The sequence below is a fragment of the Coregonus clupeaformis genome, chromosome 33, assembly GCF_020615455.1.
Source record: "Coregonus clupeaformis isolate EN_2021a chromosome 33, ASM2061545v1, whole genome shotgun sequence".
In the NCBI taxonomy this organism is placed as follows: domain Eukaryota; kingdom Metazoa; phylum Chordata; class Actinopteri; order Salmoniformes; family Salmonidae; genus Coregonus; species Coregonus clupeaformis.
This window is the reverse complement of record NC_059224.1, coordinates 6,763,851-6,783,226: the sequence shown is the minus strand read 5'-3', so window position 1 is coordinate 6,783,226 and position 19,376 is coordinate 6,763,851. Positions and strand designations below refer to the sequence as shown.

The 19,376-nt window shown below is 41.6% G+C and overlaps 1 protein-coding gene across 2 annotated transcripts in view; it reads right to left on the bottom strand.

The window, feature by feature from the left end:
* LOC121548574 (steroid hormone receptor ERR2) overlaps positions 1 to 14,543 on the bottom strand; it is an 85,952-nt gene extending 71,409 nt beyond the window's left edge. For both annotated transcript variants that reach the window (XM_041860047.2, XM_041860048.2), the window contains exon 1: positions 14,125 to 14,543. In XM_041860047.2, coding sequence (XP_041715981.1) covers positions 14,125 to 14,168 — 44 coding nt within the window. In that variant the 5' untranslated portion in view covers positions 14,169 to 14,543. The remainder of the gene's footprint in view (positions 1 to 14,124) is intronic.
* Positions 14,544 to 19,376: the final 4,833 nt, after the last annotated feature.

The following is a 19,376-nucleotide window of genomic DNA, read 5'->3' as shown; positions in this document are numbered from 1 at the left end:
ACTGTCCCTGTATATAGCTACTGACCCTGGAACTGTCCCTGTATATAGCTACTGACCCTGGAACTGTCCCTGTATATAGCTACTGACCCTGGAACTGTCCCTGTATATAGCTACTGACCCTGGAACTGTCCCTGTATATAGCTACTGACCCTGGAACTGACCCTGTATATAGCTACTGACCCTGGAACTGTATATAGCTACTGACCCTGGAACTGTGTATAGCTACTGACCCTGGAACTGTCCCTGTATATAGCTACTGACCCTGGAACTGACCCTGTATATAGCTACTGACCCTGGAACTGTCCCTGTATATAGCTACTGACCCTGGAACTGTATATAGCTACTGACCCTGGAACTGTCCCTGTATATAGCTACTGACCCTGGAACTGTCCCTGTATATAGCTACTGACCCTGGAACTGACCCTGTATATAGCTACTGACCCTGGAACTGTCCATGTATATAGCTACTGACCCTGGAACTGTCCCTGTATATAGCTACTGACCCTGGAACTGTCCATGTATATAGCTACTGACCCTGGAACTGTCCCTGTATATAGCTACTGACCCTGGAACTGTATATAGCTACTGACCCTGGAACTGACCCTGTATATAGCTACTGACCCTGGAACTGTATATAGCTACTGACCCTGGAACTGACCCTGTATATAGCTACTGACCCTGGAACTGTCCCTGTATATAGCTACCGACCCTGGAACTGTATATAGCTACTGACCCTGGAACTGTCCCTGTATATAGCTACTGACCCTGTATATAGCTACTGACCCTGGAACTGTCCCTGTATATAGCTACTGACCCTGGAACTGTATATAGCTACTGACCCTGGAACTGACCCTGTATATAGCTACTGACCCTGGAACTGTCCCTGTATATAGCTACTGACCCTGGAACTGTCCCTGTATATAGCTACTGACCCTGGAACTGTCCCTGTATATAGCTACTGACCCTGGAACTGACCCTGTATATAGCTACTGACCCTGGAACTGTCCCTGTATATAGCTACTGACCCTGGAACTGACCCTGTATATAGCTACTGACCCTGGAACTGTCCCTGTATATAGCTACTGACCCTGGAACTGTCCCTGTATATAGCTACTGACCCTGGAACTGTCCCTGTATATAGCTACTGACCCTGGAACTGTCCCTGTATATAGCTACTGACCCTGGAACTGTCCCTGTATATAGCTACTGACCCTGGAACTGTATATAGCTACTGACCCTGGAACTGACCCTGTATATAGCTACTGACCCTGGAACTGTCCCTGTATATAGCTACTGACCCTGGAACTGTATATAGCTACTGACCCTGGAACTGTCCCTGTATATAGCTACTGACCCTGGAACTGTATATAGCTACTGACCCTGGAACTGTATATAGCTACTGACCCTGGAACTGTCCCTGTATATAGCTACTGACCCTGGAACTGTCCCTGTATATAGCTACTGACCCTGGAACTGACCCTGTATATAGCTACTGACCCTGGAACTGACCCTGTATATAGCTACTGACCCTGGAACTGTCCCTGTATATAGCTACTGACCCTGGAACTGACCCTGTATATAGCTACTGACCCTGGAACTGTCCCTGTATATAGCTACTGACCCTGGAACTGTCCCTGTATATAGCTACTGACCCTGGAACTGTCCCTGTATATAGCTACTGACCCTGGAACTGACCCTGTATATAGCTACTGACCCTGGAACTGACCCTGTATATAGCTACTGACCCTGGAACTGTCCCTGTATATAGCTACTGACCCTGGAACTGACCCTGTATATAGCTACTGACCCTGGAACTGTCCCTGTATATAGCTACTGACCCTGGAACTGTCCCTGTATATAGCTACTGACCCTGGAACTGTCCCTGTATATAGCTACTGACCCTGGAACTGACCCTGTATATAGCTACTGACCCTGTATATAGCTACTGACCCTGGAACTGACCCTGTATATAGCTACTGACCCTGGAACTGTATATAGCTACTTACTTCCTGTGTTCTTCTGATTTCTGTTTCTGGCTGGGTTTGTTCTACTCATTGTTATGGTATTACTTGTTGGGTGAGCGAAAGCAAGAAAGGCATTTCAGTGTACTTGGTGCACGTGACAGTAAAACACCACACCATACAGCACTCTCCCATAGAGCGGTACTGTACTGAACCCGGCCACACCACAGACCAGCTAGCGGCTAACGTCATTTCATAAACGTGTCACTCTGCAACTGGTGGTGCAGGCCCGGCTCAAAACCGGCACTTTTCCACCACCTGCTCTCTCCATCCGTCAGTAGAAATCTAAAGTTCTCATTCCTAATTCTCTGTCAGGGCATCAGATGGTTGTTGCTGTTACTGAGACCAGACCCAGACCCAAACCCAGGCCCAGTGACCCACCCGTTTCTACTGCTTTCATCACATCCCACTGCTGAACAACACGTTAACTAGGGTGAATAAATAATGGGCCCATTCTAAACATATTGTTCCAGTTGACCAACACCAGTAATCACACAATGAAAACAGATGCTAGCGCTGCTTTTTTTTTTTTTTCCAACCCCCAGTTGGCGTCACTGGTCCTGATGACAGGGGGTAAACCCTTGACTGATGAGAAGCTGAGATGGATCAGGACAACAGCGCCCAAACGCCGGAGACACTGTAACGCTGATATCCATGCCGACGATGTTATTCAAAACAACGTTACAGGGATTCAACCAATACGTGTATAGCCTTCATGCTAAGTATTCCAATTCAACAGCCTTTAGAAAAATCACTGCACAACACACGGGCGGCAGGTAGCTTAGTGGTTAAGAGCGTTGTGCCAGTAACCGAAAGGTCGCTGGTTCTAATCCCTGAGCCAACTAGGTGAAAAATCTGTCGATGTGCCCTTGAGCAAGGCACTTAACCCTAATTGCTCTGGATAAGAGCATCTGCTAAATCATGTAAATGTATAGGCAGGTCTACTGTGTAAATGATCACTAAATTCTCCTTTAATTTAAAAGAGGTGGGGAGGAAACAACTCGTGTATTTAATACCATGGGCTATTGATTTTATATTACTGGTGTTTCCAGAACTAATCCAGAACTAACACATTACATCTGAGACGGATCCATTTCAAATATACTGTAACGACAACAAGAATAACCCAATACTGTACTGTGATGCTGCTTCTACAGAACAGAGAATCAGACCGCTACAGAGAGATCTGATCACTATTTTAATATCATCGTTAATATGAACTGTTTTACATCATTCAAATTGTATGAATTAATTGTTTGAATTACATGTTATTTTGTTTATTCTCTAAGACACAGACGTCTATTTACTGAACATTTGCACCTGTCCTTTTGTCATGGAATTAGTGATAAAATAAAGCTCAAATCACGAAACTGTCTTAGTTTACTCATGTTTATTTCACAATATGTCGATACTGTTTGTTCTAAACTACATCTCAGGTTTTATTCCTTCACGAAAATAACACGTGGCCTAGGGTAGTCTAGCAGTCTGAGCCGCCACACATTTCTACAGTGTTGGTATAGGTTTGAATGCAGCCCACTGCTCTTTGACACAACCTCTCTCTGTCTGTCATCCTGTTTCTCTCTGTCATCCTCTCTCTATCTGTCATGCTCTCTCTCTCTCTGTCATCCTCTCTCTCTGTCTGTCATCCTCTCTCTATCTGTCATCCTCTCGCTATCTGTCATCCTCTCAATCAGTCATCATCTCTATGTATCGGTTCAATCAAGTCAGAAAATACCTTAAAAATATATATTTAAAAATAAAAGGAAAGTAACAGGTGCCAACTTCATCCTTCTACTATATCTTCACATCATTCCTAATGGACAGCCGTCAGGTGTTTCCATCGTACGGTCATGAGGCTGTTTGATTTGCTGTCGCTAAAATTAGTTATCAGGTCAGTGTGTGAGTCTCCAGTCCCGCCCGTGTGTGTGTGTGTGTGTGTGTGTGTGTGTGTGTGTGTGTGTCTGTGACCACAGCTAGCTGCATTGCTGACTGTCTGTCTGGGATGTAAGGACACCTGTATGGGGACACAGGGAGGGACAGAGGGAGGGACAGAGGGAGGGACACAGGGAGGGACAGAGGGAGGGACACAGGGAGGGACAGAGGGAGGGACACAGGGAGGGACAGAGGGAGGGACACAGGGAGGGACACAGGGAGGGACAGAGGGAGGGACAGAGGGAGGGACACAGGGAGGGACACAGGGAGGGACAGAGGGAGGGACACAGGGAGGGACACAGGGAGGGACAGAGGGAGGGACACAGGGAGGGACACAGGGAGGGACACAGGGAGGGACACAGGGAGGGACAGAGGGAGGGACAGAGGGAGGGACACAGGGAGGGACACAGGGAGGGACACAGGGAGGGACACAGGGAGGGACAGAGGGAGGGACACAGGGAGGGACACAGGGAGGGACACAGGGAGGGACAGAGGGAGGGACACAGGGAGGGACACAGGGAGGGACAGAGGGAGGGACAGAGGGAGGGACACAGGGAGGGACAGAGGGAGGGACACAGGGAGGGACACAGGGAGGGACACAGGGAGGGACAGAGGGAGGGACAGAGGGAGGGACACAGGGAGGGACACAGGGAGGGACAGAGGGAGGGACACAGGGAGGGACACAGGGAGGGACAGAGGGAGGGACACAGGGAGGGACACAGGGAGGGACAGAGGGAGGGACACAGGGAGGGACAGAGGGAGGGACACAGGGAGGGACACAGGGAGGGACACAGGGAGGGACACAGGGAGGGACAGAGGGAGGGACACAGGGAGGGACAGAGGGAGGGACAGAGGGAGGGACACAGGGAGGGACAGAGGGAGGGACACAGGGAGGGACAGAGAGAACCAGGTTCACAACGCAGGTAGAAAAGGAATGACACACAGTAAACAGCATACCATTGTTCTATACTATACAGAGGAGGTCAGACATGAAGCAGGGTCAGACATGAAGCAGGGTCAGACATGAAGCAGGGTCAGACATGAAGCAGGGTCAGACATGACGCAGGGTCAGACATGACGCAGGGTCAGACATGAAGCAGGGTCAGACATGAAGCAGGGTCAGACATGACGCAGGGTCAGACATGACGCAGGGTCAGACATGAAGCAGGGTCAGACATGACGCAGGGTCAGACATGAAGCAGGGTCAGACATGACGCAGGGTCAGACATGAAGCAGGGTCAGACATGAAGCAGGGTCAGACATGACGCAGGGTCAGACATGAAGCAGGGTTAGACATGAAGCAGGGTCAGACATGAAGCAGGGTCAGACATGAAGCAGGGTCAGACATGAAGCAGGGTCAGACATGAAGCAGGGTCAGACATGAAGCAGGGTCAGACATGAAGCAGGGTCAGACATGAAGCAGGGTCAGACATGAAGCAGGGTCAGACATGAAGCAGGGTCAGACATGACGCAGGGTCAGACATGAAGCAGGTTCAGACATGAAGCAGGGTCAGACATGAAGCAGGGTCAGACATGAAGCAGGGTCAGACATGAAGCAGGGTTAGACATGAAGCAGGGTCAGACATGACGCAGGGTCAGACATGAAGCAGGGTCAGACATGACGCAGGGTCAGACATGACGCAGGGTCAGACATGAAGCAGGGTCAGACATGACACAGGGTCAGACATGAGGCAGGGTCAGACATGAAGCAGGGTCAGACATGAAGCAGGGTCAGACATGAAGCAGGGTCAGACATGAAGCAGGGTCAGACATGATGCAGGGTCAGACATGACGCAGCCCCTCATACTACTAATCATGAAAGGAATATGAATATGTCTGATATTATTCGGGTATTAAGATTTGTACTGATTTATCATTCTCTACACAGGGTAGATACAGCGAACACCTACTGTAAAATACATATCATTCTCTATACAGGGAATACCTACTGTAAAATACATATCATTCTCTAAGGACCTACAGGGAACACCTACTGTAAAAGACATATCATTCTCTAAGGACCTACAGGGAACACCTACTGTACAATACATATCATTCTCTAAGGACCTACAGGGAACACCTACTGTAAAATACATATCATTCTCTAAGGACCTACAGGGAACACCTACTGTAAAATACATATCATTCTCTAAGGACCTACAGGGAACACCTACTGTAAAATACATATCATTCTCTAAGGACATACAGGGAACACCTACTGTAAAATACATATCATTCTCTAAGGACATACAGGGAACACCTACTGTAAAATACATATCATTCTCTAAGGACATACAGGGAACACCTACTGTAAAATACATATCATTCTCTAAGGACCTACAGGGAACACCTACTGTACAATACATATCATTCTCTAAGGACCTACAGGGAACACCTACTGTAAAATACATATCATTCTCTAAGGACCTACAGGGAACACCTACTGTAAAATACATATCATTCTCTAAGGACCTACAGGGAACACCTACTGTAAAATACATATCATTCTCTAAGGACATACAGGGAACACCTACTGTAAAATACATATCATTCTCTAAGGACATACAGGGAACACCTACTGTAAAATACATATCATTCTCTAAGGACATACAGGGAACACCTACTGTAAAATACATATCATTCTCTAAGGACCTACAGGGAACACCTACTGTAAAATACATATCATTCTCTAAGGACCTACAGGGAACACCTACTGTAAAATACATATCATTCTCTAAGGACCTACAGGGAACACCTACTGTAAAATACATACAAGTATGCATTACATGTCATAATGAATAACAAACAATGTGTTTCATTCATAGTCCATGGAGTGTGTGTGTCTGTGTACATGTTCATGCGTGTCAGTGTGTGCATGCGTGTCTGACCCTGTGCATGCGTGGACTCGTACATGTATGTGTGTGTGTGTGTGTGTGTGTGTGTGTGTGTGTGTGTGTGTGTGTGTTGTGTCAGTGCGTTCAGGCGTGTGTGCGTGCGTGGACTCATACATTGTGTGTGTTTGTGTGTGTGTGTGTGTGTGTGTGTGTGTGTGTGTGTGTGTGTGTGTGTGTGTGTGTGTGTGTGTGTGTGTGTGTGTGTGTGTGTGTGTGTGTGTGTGTGTGTGTGTGTGTGTGTGTGTGTGTGTGTGTGTGTGTGTGTGTGTGTGTGTCTATTGTGATCTCCTGTCGGAAGGAGGAACAGGGCATTACTAACACAGGACCTCTTGCTCCAGGCTAATCGGCCGGTGGTCCAAGCCACAATCCCAGAATCCTCTTGGGGTTAAACCAATGTATTCTAAGAACCAAACCCCCTTGAGCTGACCTCACCTCTCTGGTGAAGCCCTTCACGAAGACAGATTTACTCAGTGTTTGCACGAATGCTGTATACTGTAGGTTGCTGCTGTGCACACAGTCTTGTAATGTAATTTCCTATCTGGCTAACTAGGGGAACGAGAGAAAATGTGGTCTTACAAACATGCAACTTTGATGATAGATTTGGCCGAAATTAAATTATTCTCTCTCTATTTAAACAGACAGAGAAAATATTACATTTTAGTCATTTAGCAGACGCTCTTATCCAGAGCGACTTACAGGAGCAATTAGGGTTAAGTGCCTTGCTCAAGGGCACATCGACAGATTTTTCACCTAGTCGGCTCGGGGATTAGAACCAGCGACCTTTCGGTTACTGGCACAACGCTCTTAACCACTAAGCTACCTGCCGCCCGTGTGACACACTACATATTCTTATGTTTATTATTCATTTGAAAAGGCGTGCAAACACTAAATATATTTTAATTCTTAGTTTGAAAAGGCGTGAAAACACTAAATATATTTTAATTCTTAGTTTGAAAAGGCGTGAAAACACTAAATGTATTTTAATTCTTAGTTTGAAAAGGCGTGCAAACACTAAATGTATTTTAATTCTTAGTTTGAAAAGGCATGAAAACATTAAATATATTTTAATTCTTAGTTTGAAAAGGCGTGCAAACATTAAATATATTTTAATTCTTAGAATGAAAAGGCCTGCAAATACTAAATATATTTTAATTCTTAGTTTGAAAAGGTGTGCAAACACTAAATATATTTTAATTCTTAGTTTGAAATGGCGTGCAAACACTAAATATATTTTAATTCTTAATTTAAAAAGACATGCAAATACTAAATATATTTTACATTTTATATGTATTTTATTATACCAGTTTTTTTAAAAACTCTTTAACCAGGTTGTCCCAGGATGACCCTTTGCAGGGTTCACTAACAGTAACAGTATGTCACCTACTAAAGACTGGAGTTGGTTTAGTTTAAACCTCAGGCGATTGGACCAACCACCTACTGTTTTACTCAGCAACACATTCACAAGTCAAGTAAACAAATTCCAGGTTGGCCCTTTGCCGGTTCATTCTTTGGTCAATCTCTAAAGACAGAAGATGTCAGTGAAAGGTGGTTTAGTTTAACCCCTAAGGGACCACTGATGTACTGTACTACTGACCAACATTTTCCTGTGACTTAATATTTCACGTAAACAAGCACAAAATGCATTCAACTTTATTTAACCAGGTAGGTTGGCCCAGGTTGGCTCTGCAACAACAGACTAGTGTCCTGTCCATGCAGTGTACTATGGTTGACAGACCTAATTCTGCTGCGACACACAGGGACAGGGGAAGGGATTAGGTATTGTCCCACAACAAACAGGGACAGGGATTAGGTATTGTCCCACAACAAACAGGGACAGGGATTAGGTATTGTCCCACAACAAACAGGGACAGGGATTAGGTATTGTCCCACAACAAACAGGGACAGGGATTAGGTATTGTCCCACAACAAACAGGGACAGGGATTAGGTATTGTCCCACAACAAACATAGGGACAAACTCAATACCACACACTGTCTGTCCATCAATCATCCACAAACACACACACACACACACACACACACACACACACACACACACACACACACACACACACACACACACACACACACACACACACACACACACACCTGCCCTCAGTTCGTGGGAGCTTTATCAGTAGCTGCTTATACATTCTGTAATAACAACTCTTTTAATATCACAAGACTAAATTTAATAATGGCGCTGTTAGTATGATTTTATAGATTTGCAGAACAGAGCATTACAAACTGTTGCAATTAAGTTGTTAGATTGTATGTCATAAAAAATACATGAACAGGTGATCGTTGTTTGTGTGTAATTTGAATAATATTTTTTAAAACTTATAAACAGAATTAAATTAAATTAAAATGTCTCTCTTACAAGCAGTCATCTTTTCTATATGGAATATTGGTGTGTGATTAAACAGGGTAGACCAATAGTTATGTTTCTACAACCACTGAATTAGTTTCACAGGACTGTATAATTGCAAACTATAGCAAAGAAATCTGTGATATGACAACCAAAGTACACTCTTTAAACCCATTTAAGTCACACACACATATAACTGTTTAGCCACAATTAATTTCAGTTGAGTAATTAAACAAATAGCAAACGGGTGCAGGAGTCGTGAGGACTGTGTGACATAGAGGCACACTGTAATTACTCACTCAGCTACGTACAGTCATCCTATTATGTATTAGGATGCTGGTCCAACAACTAACAGCTTTAGTAATGAAGCTAATGTACTTTTTTTACAAACTACAACAAAAGTGATCAAAAGTTCATCAAAAGCTCAACCGTTCATTGCAGCACTAACGTGTATATACAACATATAAAGTATTTAAAGTATATATACAGAATATACGAATGATGTGGTATAGCCTACTCAAATATGTTAAGTAAAATTACTTTCTTAGAATATGGATAGAACTGTTCTGAAAAAGATAAATTATTATGGTGTTTGAAGGATACCAAATAACCAAGTATCTACGAGGTGACATTGTTTTATAACTGATATGAATGATGATTATACCATTCTATACATTTTGTGCAATAGCAGATGTTATTATTGCACACTATATAAAATTATATCAGTAGATACCCGTATGATATACATACACAAGTGGTACCGGAGCGCCAAGTCTAGGTCCAAAAGGCTCCTTAAAAGCTTCTAACCCCAAGCCATAAGAATGCTGAACAATTAATCAAATGGCTACCCGGACTATTTGCATTGACACTGCTGCTACTCGCTGTTTATTATCTATGCATAGTCACTTTACCTCTGACTACATGTACAAATTACCTCGACTAACCTGTACCCCCGCACATTGACTCGGTACCGGTACCCCCCCTGTAGATAGCCTGGTTATTGTTATTTTATTGTGTTATTTCTTTTAAACTTTATTTTATTTAGTAAATATTTTCTTAACTCTTATTTTCTTAAAACTGCATTATTGGTTAAGGGCTTTTAAGTAAGGATTTCACGGTTGTATTCGGTGCATGTGACAAATAAAATGTGATTTGATTTGAAATAAATATTCTGTTTTGAAATAGAAATATTATGACACAGCATGATAATACTGATATATGAGAAGAAAAAAAAATATATATATATATATATATATATATATATATATATATTTATATGAAGAGTTTATTTCCAAAACGCTATATCACATTTGTGTTTTTTCATCAGAAATAAATTGTGTGAAATATTACTTTTCTCAGATTATTTCTTCATAGATTTTAGATGTGTATGAAAATGTTTTGTATTTTATTAAGACGCTATGTAGCCAATGTTTAGCTGGAATGGAATGTTTGTATCCTGTATATTTGACTATGATATGTGGTTGCTAAATGATTAAAATATCAAATGTAAATGTTTTACATGCAGATCTCATATTACCATATTGAATAGTTTTGTATTTTTATATTGATGTTCCAAATGTATAATTTGTACAGTTCTTTATTAAACATTTCGTTATTTGTTACATTTGACTGTGTAAAACCTAGCAGTACTACTTATTTCTCTGAGAGTGAGGCGGATATATGGCAAAAATATGATTATTTGTCTCTCTGAAATGAAACCATCAAGTGATAGATTTGAAACGAATACATGTATTTCAATTAACAACCCCATGCCATGATTAGATAGTGAAAAAACACAACAATCTCTTTCATAATTTCTTTAGACAATAAAAGCTAATTTACCAACATTTCTGAAAATGGATATATAGCGGTTTGGAATTAAAGTCTTCATATATATATATATATATATATATATATATATATATATATATATATATATATATATATATATATATATATTCTTAATTTATTCTAAATGTATATTTATGAAATCTTCCTATACAATGTACGTAATTATTCCAATACATGCTCATTGTTTCAGTGTCTGTGTGTCTTTGTAAAGCAGGTAAAGTGAGAATTGAAAGGGTCTGAAACACTACAGTCTAACTACAGCATCCTGGGAAGTGGTCCCTTGACAGCATAACTCTGTCACATCCCATCTAGAGTTTAACACTAAGAGGTTACTGCCTTCTAGAGAGTTCTTCCTAGGTTCCTCCCTTCTAGAGAGCTCTTCCTAGGTTCCTGCCTTCTAGAGAGTTCTTCCTAGGTTCCTGCCTTCTAGAGAGTTATTCCTAGGTTCCTGCCTTCTAGAGAGTTCTTCCAAGGTTACTGCCTTCTAGAGAGTTCTTCCTAGGTTCCTGCCTTCTAGAGAGTTATTCCTAGGTTCCTTCCTTCTAGAGAGCTCTTCCTAGGTTCCTGCCTTCTAAAGAGTTCTTCTTAGGTTCCTGCCTTCTAGGGAGTTCTTCCTAGGTTCCTTCCTTCTAGAGAGTTCTTCCTAGGTTCCTGCCTTCTAGAGAGTTATTCCTAGGTTCCTGCCTTCTAGAGAGTTCTTCCTAGGTTCCTGCCTTCTAGGGAGTTCTTCCTAGGTTCCTGCCTTCTAGAGAGTTCTTCCTAGGTTCCTGCCTTCTATGGAGTTCTTCCTAGGTTCCTGCCTTCTATGGAGTTCTTCCTAGCCACCGTTCTTCTACATCTGCATTGCTTGCTGTTTGGGGTTTTAGGCTGGGTTTCTGTATAAGCACTTTGTGACATCTGCTGATGTAAAAAGGGCTTTATAAATACATTTGATTGATTATACTGAAGCTGCTCCCCTCAATACCTAATGAGTTAAATTAGTTAAATGAGTTAAATGGAAAAGCTTCTCTCTAGAGAACCTGTAAAGGTTATCATTAGCTATATGCATCATCTGCTTGAGACATGTAAAGGTTATCATTAGTTATATAGATCATCTGCTTGAGACATGTAAAGGTTATCATTAGTTATATAGATCATCTGCTTGAGACATGTAAAGGTTATCATTAGTTATATAGATCATCTGCTTGAGACATGTAAAGGTTATCATTAGTTATATGGATCATCTGCTTGAGACATGTAAAGGTTATCATTAGTTATATGGATCATCTGCTTGAGACATGTAAAGGTTATCATTAGTTATATGGATCATCTGCTTGAGACATGTAAAGGTTATCATTAGTTATATGGATCATCTGCTTGAGACATGTAAAGGTTATCATTAGTTATATGGATCATCTGCTTGAGACATGTAAAGGTTATCATTAGTTATATGGATCATCTGCTTGAGACATGTAAAGGTTATCATTAGTTATATGGATCGTCTGCTTGAGACATGTAAAGGTTATCATTAGTTATATGGATCATCTGCTTGAGACATGTAAAGGTTATCATTAGTTATATGGATCATCTGCTTGAGACATGTAAAGGTTATCATTAGTTATATGGATCGTCTGCGTGATCTTCTACCACTCCAGTCTGATTTTGTTGTTTGTTAATGAGTTATAATTAGTTGTAATGAGTTAAATTAGTTAAATTGAATGGCTTCTCTCTAGACATTCAAAGGAAAGAATATACTGTACACTTTGGATTACCCATGTGACTTCCACAATTTCAATTGTTGAGTTTACTTATTTTAATTGGCTAGTTTTTTTCTGCAATGTTTTATTAATTAACACTTTCAATTGGAAAGTTACTGTCTAAAGACCATATGAAGGCCAGTTGTTTAACTGGCAAATATAAAAGTCTTCTTCAAATTAAATTGTATTATACATAAAAATGTATCTCCAGGACGCTTGACAAATGCTGCTGTTTTGATGCTTTGAATGAACAATTGCTATAGGATTGCGTTTCCATAACTCGGTCCTCGGGACCCCGAGGGGTGCACGTTTGGGTTTTTGCCCTAACACTACACAGCTGATTTAAATTATCAAAGCTTGATGATTAGTTGGTTATTTGAATCAGCTGTGTAGTGCTAGAACTAAACCAAAACGAGGACTGTTTTTTGTGTGTTTAAATCTAAGTTAATTTCATATGAGCACTGTATTAAACTATCCTTTTATGAATGTCTTTAAAACATAATAATTTATCCTGAAACATCCTATTTAAAGCTGACACTCTAACGTTACATTACCTATTATACTCACACACTCACACACACACACACACACACACACACACACACACACACACACACAAACACACACACACACGCACACACACACACAAGCACACACACACACACACACAAACACACACACACACATCATTTCACAGTACTTGTGCAGCGGTTAGGTGAAACTGCTGCAGGCAGATCTGGAAAGTGGTTGTCTGGCTATCATTCCGGTAATCTGGTTACTCTTATTCCCAGTGGCCCCGGGGGGGTGAACCCTGGTCCTAATGAAGAGAGTGATGGGACGATCGTCCCTGGACCGCCATTAGTTACACATTTTACATTTTTAGTCATTTAGCAGACGCTCTTATCCAGAGCAATTTACAGTTAGTGAGTGCATACATATATATATATTTTTTTTCTTCATACACCTCTTTCCCCAACACCCCTCCTGCCAAGGCTTGGTTCTACTTGCACTGTGAGGTCAGCCAGACAGCCTTGCACTCCTAATTGGTTTGGCAGAAATATTAAATAAATATGTAAAGAAAATTGTCTCTCTGATGTAACTTACAGAAACCCTAACGGCAGAGCAGAAATATATATTTGTCCGCAATGAGGAAAAAGTGATTTAACATTTAATGTCAAAACCTCACTGCTTTTAATTTCTTCAAAAAAAATTGGAAACAAAAGATGAATTGATAATATAAAAAAAGAGAAATTAAAGAGAAAGTAAAGAGAAATTAAAGAGAAATTAAAGAGAAATTAAAGAGAAAGTAAAGTGCTGCACCTACTGGTCGTGATAGCAGAGGGGGACACACAGTTCAGAAACATCCATCAGTCAGTCCAGGTTTAGCATTCCAGGAGAAAAAAAAGAAAGCTGAATGAAAGAAAAGAGTCAGTTCATCCTCATCACCCCTCAGAGACACCGCGGGCAGGTGAGAAACTTCCTGTCAGTCCGTCAGCCTGTCAGTCTGTCAGCGGTCTCTTCACACCTCTGTCCTGTCCTGCTCCTCTCTTGCTCGGCCCCGACACACTCTTCTACACACAGGTACTCTACCGCAGGTTGGGGGAGAACGACAGAGAGAGGAAACAGAGAGAGAGAGAGAGAGAGACGGAGAGAGGAAACAGAGAGAGAGAGAGAGAGATGGATAGAGAGAGATAGAGAGTAACAGTGACAGTGTGAGAGCGCAGCGCACTAAGACTGAGGTAGTCAGTGAGAGAGTGGATTGACTGTCTCCATAGCAGGGACAGGGGCTCTTTAAGACGAGGGGGGGGGGGGGTGAGATATGAAACAGCTGCTGTTGGCTGGTTGGCTGGCTGGGAGGGGGCCAGCCTTACAGCGGCCAAGGGGGTTGGCAAGTGACACCAAGGGGAGGGGCTAACCAACAGCCAATGAAAGTCCAGCAATTCACAAGGGTGTGTGTGTACAGTATCTGTGAAACACACACACACACACACACACACACACACACACACACACACACACACACACAGATACTGTACACACACACACACACAGACAACCCACATCCATGAAGACTACACACTAACATTATAAGTGCCAATTATTTACTTTAATTAATTTAAACCAATTAAATGTCAAATAAGGGACAGTATATAGGGATCTCCTCCACTCCCAAAAGAGACAATAACACCCCTTAACCCCTTCTGACAATGAACAAAACAACCTGCAAAAAATTATTATTTTTCACAGTATCTGCTCAGTCTTACATTTATAGAATATGTTTCTTAATACTTCTACATTAATGTGGATGCTACCATGATTACAGATAATATTGAATGAATCGGTGAATAATGATAAGTGAGAAAGTTACAGATGCAGAACTGTCATACCTCCAAGACATGCTAACCTCTCACCATTACAATAACACGGGAGGTTAGCATGTCTTGGTGGTATGATCTTTGACCCTCTGTAACGTTCTGTCTCATCACTATCCACGATTCATTCAGGACTATCCGTCATCATGGTAGCATCCACATTCATGTAGAAATGTTTAGAAACATATTCTATTCTTATTTACAATTAAAGTTGTGGTCCTCTGTAGCTCAATTGGTAGAGCACGGCGCTTGTAACGCCAGGGTAGTGGGTTCAATCCCCGCGACCACCTATACGTAAAAATGTATGCACACATGACTGTAAGTTGCTTTGGATAAAAGTGTCTGCTAAATGGCATATTATTATAAAAGTTAGTCCAAAATGACACAATGCATTATTTAAAATTGATTTCTATTGGTCACAAAATAATCTGAAACACAACCAAAACAAACTGCAAATGCATCCAACAAGTTTGTAGAGTCACAAGCTTAATGTAACCATTGCATGCTGGGAATATGGGACCAAATACTGAACTTTATACTACTTTAATACACATACAGTACCAGTCAAAAGGGTTTTTCTTTATTTTTACTATTTTCTACATTGTAGAATAATAGTGAAGACATCAAAACTATGAAACAACACATATGGAATCATGTAGTAACCACAAAAGTGTTAAACAAATCAAAATACATGTTATATTTTATGTTCTTCAAAGTAGACACCCTTTGCGTTGATGACAGCTTTGCACACTATTGGCATTCTCTCAACCAGCCTCATAGAATGCAACATAGTAAAAATAAAGAAAAACCCTGGAATGAGTAGGTGTGTCCAAACTTTTGACTGGTACTGTATAAGTGAATTTGTCCCAATACTTTTGGTCCCCTAAAATGTGGGGACTATGTACAAAAAGTGCTGCAATTTCTGAATGGTTCATGGATGAAAATACCCTCAAATGAAAGCTAACAGTCTGCACTTTAACCTCATAGTCATTGCATAATTTCAAATCTAAAGTGCTGGAGTACAGAGCCAAAATAAGAAAGAATGCTTCACTGTCCCAATAATTACGGAGGGCACTGTATATCAGAACTAGTGTAAGGGAACAACCTGGACTCAGAGTTGTTATTAATTAACACTTCAAATGGGGAGAAAAGTAGACAGTTACTGACTGAAGACCATATAAAAATCAATTGCTTAACTGACAAATATACACTGCCTTGCAAAAGTATTCATCCCCCTTGGCATTTTTCATATTTTGTTGCATTACAACCTGTAATTTAAATTGATTTTTATTTGGATATCATGTAATGGACATACACAAAATAGTCCAAATTGGTGAAGTGAAATGAAAAAAACAACTTGTTTCAAGAAATTCTAAAAAAAGAAACAACGGAGAAGTGGTGCGTGCATATGTATTCACCCCCTTTGCTATGAAGCCCCTAAATAAGATCTGGTGCAACCAATTACCTTCAGAAGTCACATAATTAGTTAAATAAAGTCCGCCTGTGCGCAATCTAAGTGTCACATGATCTGTCACATGATCTCAGTATATATACACCTGTTCTGAAACACCACTAAGCAAGGGGCACTTATGCAAGCGGCACCATGAAGACCAATGAGCTCTCCAAACAGGTCAGGGACAAAGTTGTGGAGAAGTACAGATCAGGGTTGGGTTATAAAACAATATACGAAACTTTGAACATCCCACGGAGCACCATTAAATCCATTATTAAAAAATGGAAAGAATATGGCACCGCAACAAACCTGCCAAGAGAGGGCCGCCCACCAAAACTCATGGACCAGGCAAGGAGAGCATTAATCAGAGAGGCAACAAAGAGACCAAAGATAACCCTGAAGGAGCTGCATAGCTCCACAGCAGAGATTTGAGTATCTGTCCATAGGACCACTTTAAGCTGTACACTCCACAGAGCTGGGCTTTACGGAAGAGTGGCCAGAAAAAAGCCATTGCTTAAAGGAAAAAATAAGCAAACACGTTTGGTGTTCGCCAAAAGGCATGTGGGAGACTCCCCAAACATATGGCAGAAGCTACTCTGGTCAGATGAGACTAAAATTGAGCTTTTTGGCCATCAGGGAAAACGCTATGTCTGGCGCAAACCCAACACCTCTCTTCACCCCGAGAACACCATCCCCACAGTGAAACATGGTGGTGGCAGCATCAAGCTGTGGGGATGTTTGTAGCTCAATTGGTAGAGCATGGCGCTTGTAACACCAGGGTAGTGGGTTCGATCCCCGGGACCACCCATACGTAAAAATATATGCACACATGACTGTAAGTCGCTTTGGATAAAAGTGTCTGCTAAATGGCATATTATTATTATTATTATGTTTTTCATCAGAAGGGGCTGGGAAACTGGTCAGAATTGATGGAATGATGGATGGCGCTAAATACAGGGAAACTCTTGAGGGAAACCTGTTTCAGTCTTCCAGAGATTTGAGACTGGGACGGAGGTTCACCTTCCAGCAGGACAATGACCCTAAGCATACTGCTAAAGCAACACTTGAGTGGTTTAAGGGGAAACATTTAAATGTCTTGGAATGGCCTAGTCAAAGCCCAGACCTCAATCCAATTGAGAATCTGTGGTATGACTTAAAGATTGCTGTACACCAGCGGAACCCATCCAACTTGAAGGTGCTGGAGCAGTTTTGCCTTGAAGAATGGGCAACAATCCCAGTGGCTAGATGTGCCAAGCTTATAGAGACATACCCCAAGAGACTTGCAGCTGTAATTGCTGCAAAAGGTGGTTCTACAAAGTATTGACTTTGGGGGGGTGAATAGTTATGCACGCTCAAGTTTTCCGTTTTTTTGTCATATTTCTTGTTTGTTTAACAATAAAACATATTTTGCATGTTGTGTAAAACAAATGATACAAACCCCCCAAAAAATCCATGTTAATTCCAGGTTGTAAGGCAACAAAATAGGAAAAATGCCAAGGGGGATGAATAATTTCGCAAGCCAATGTATATACAAAAGTATGTGGACACCCCTTCAAATGAGTGGATTCGGCTATTTCAGCCACACCCATTGCTGACAGGTGTATAAAATCGAGCACACAATCATGCAATCTCCATAGACAAGCAATGCCAAGCGTCGGCTGGAGTGGTGTAAAGCTCACCGACATTGTACTGGAGCAGTGGAAAACGCGTTCTCTGGAGTGATGAATCACGCCTCACCATCTGGCAGTCTGACGGATGAATCTGGGTTTGGTGGATGCCTGTAGAAGGCTACCTGACCCAATGCATAGTGCCAACTGTAAAGTTTGGTGGAAGAGGAATAATGGTCTGGGGCTATTTTTCAAGGTTCGGGTAGGCCCCTTAGTTCCAGTGAAGGGAAATCTTAACACTACAGCATGCTTCCAACATCTAGTGGAAAGCCTTCCCAGAAGAGTGGAGGCTGTTGTAGCAGCAAAGGGGGGACCAACTCCATATTAATGCCCATGATTTTGGAATGAGATGTTCGACGAGCAGGTGTCCACATACTTTTGGTAATGTAGTGTACATTCTTCTTCAAATGAAATTGTATTATACATTAAAATATACATCAACATAAACATACTAAATCTAAATCCAGGACACTCCATTAATATGATACGTTACGTTTCGTATGGTATGTATTCATTTGTGAATGTCCATCATCCATTTCCTATCATATGTTAAAAATTACAATTGGTATGATATGTTACAATTCCAATTTGTTGTTGCTAACTTTAGCTAGTTGGCTATGTGGCTAACGCTAACTTTAGCTAGGTGGCTAACATTAGTAAGGCTAGGGGTTAAGGTTATGGTTAAGGTTAGGGTTAAGGTTAGGGTTAGCTAACATGCTAAGTAGTCGCAAAGTAGCCAAAAAAGTAGTAAGTAGTTGCAAAGTTGCTAACTAGCTAAAGTTTTCCATGATGAGATTCAAACACACAACCTTTGGGTTGCTAGACGTTTGCGTTATACACCCATCCCATCCACCCTTCTTTCGTAACGTTCTGTCTTATGTAACCATACCAAACGTAACATATGTTACATTCCCCAGCAAGAAAACCTAAAATTGTCGCTCAAATAGAAGGGAGAAATAACAATGAGTCACTGATAACAACCAAAACGAAACAGGTGGGGTTTTAGGAGGGGTGTCCACTAAAAGTTGACTAGCAATGACAACTGGAACCTGAAAGACACCCACCATGAGTGTCCACTAAATTT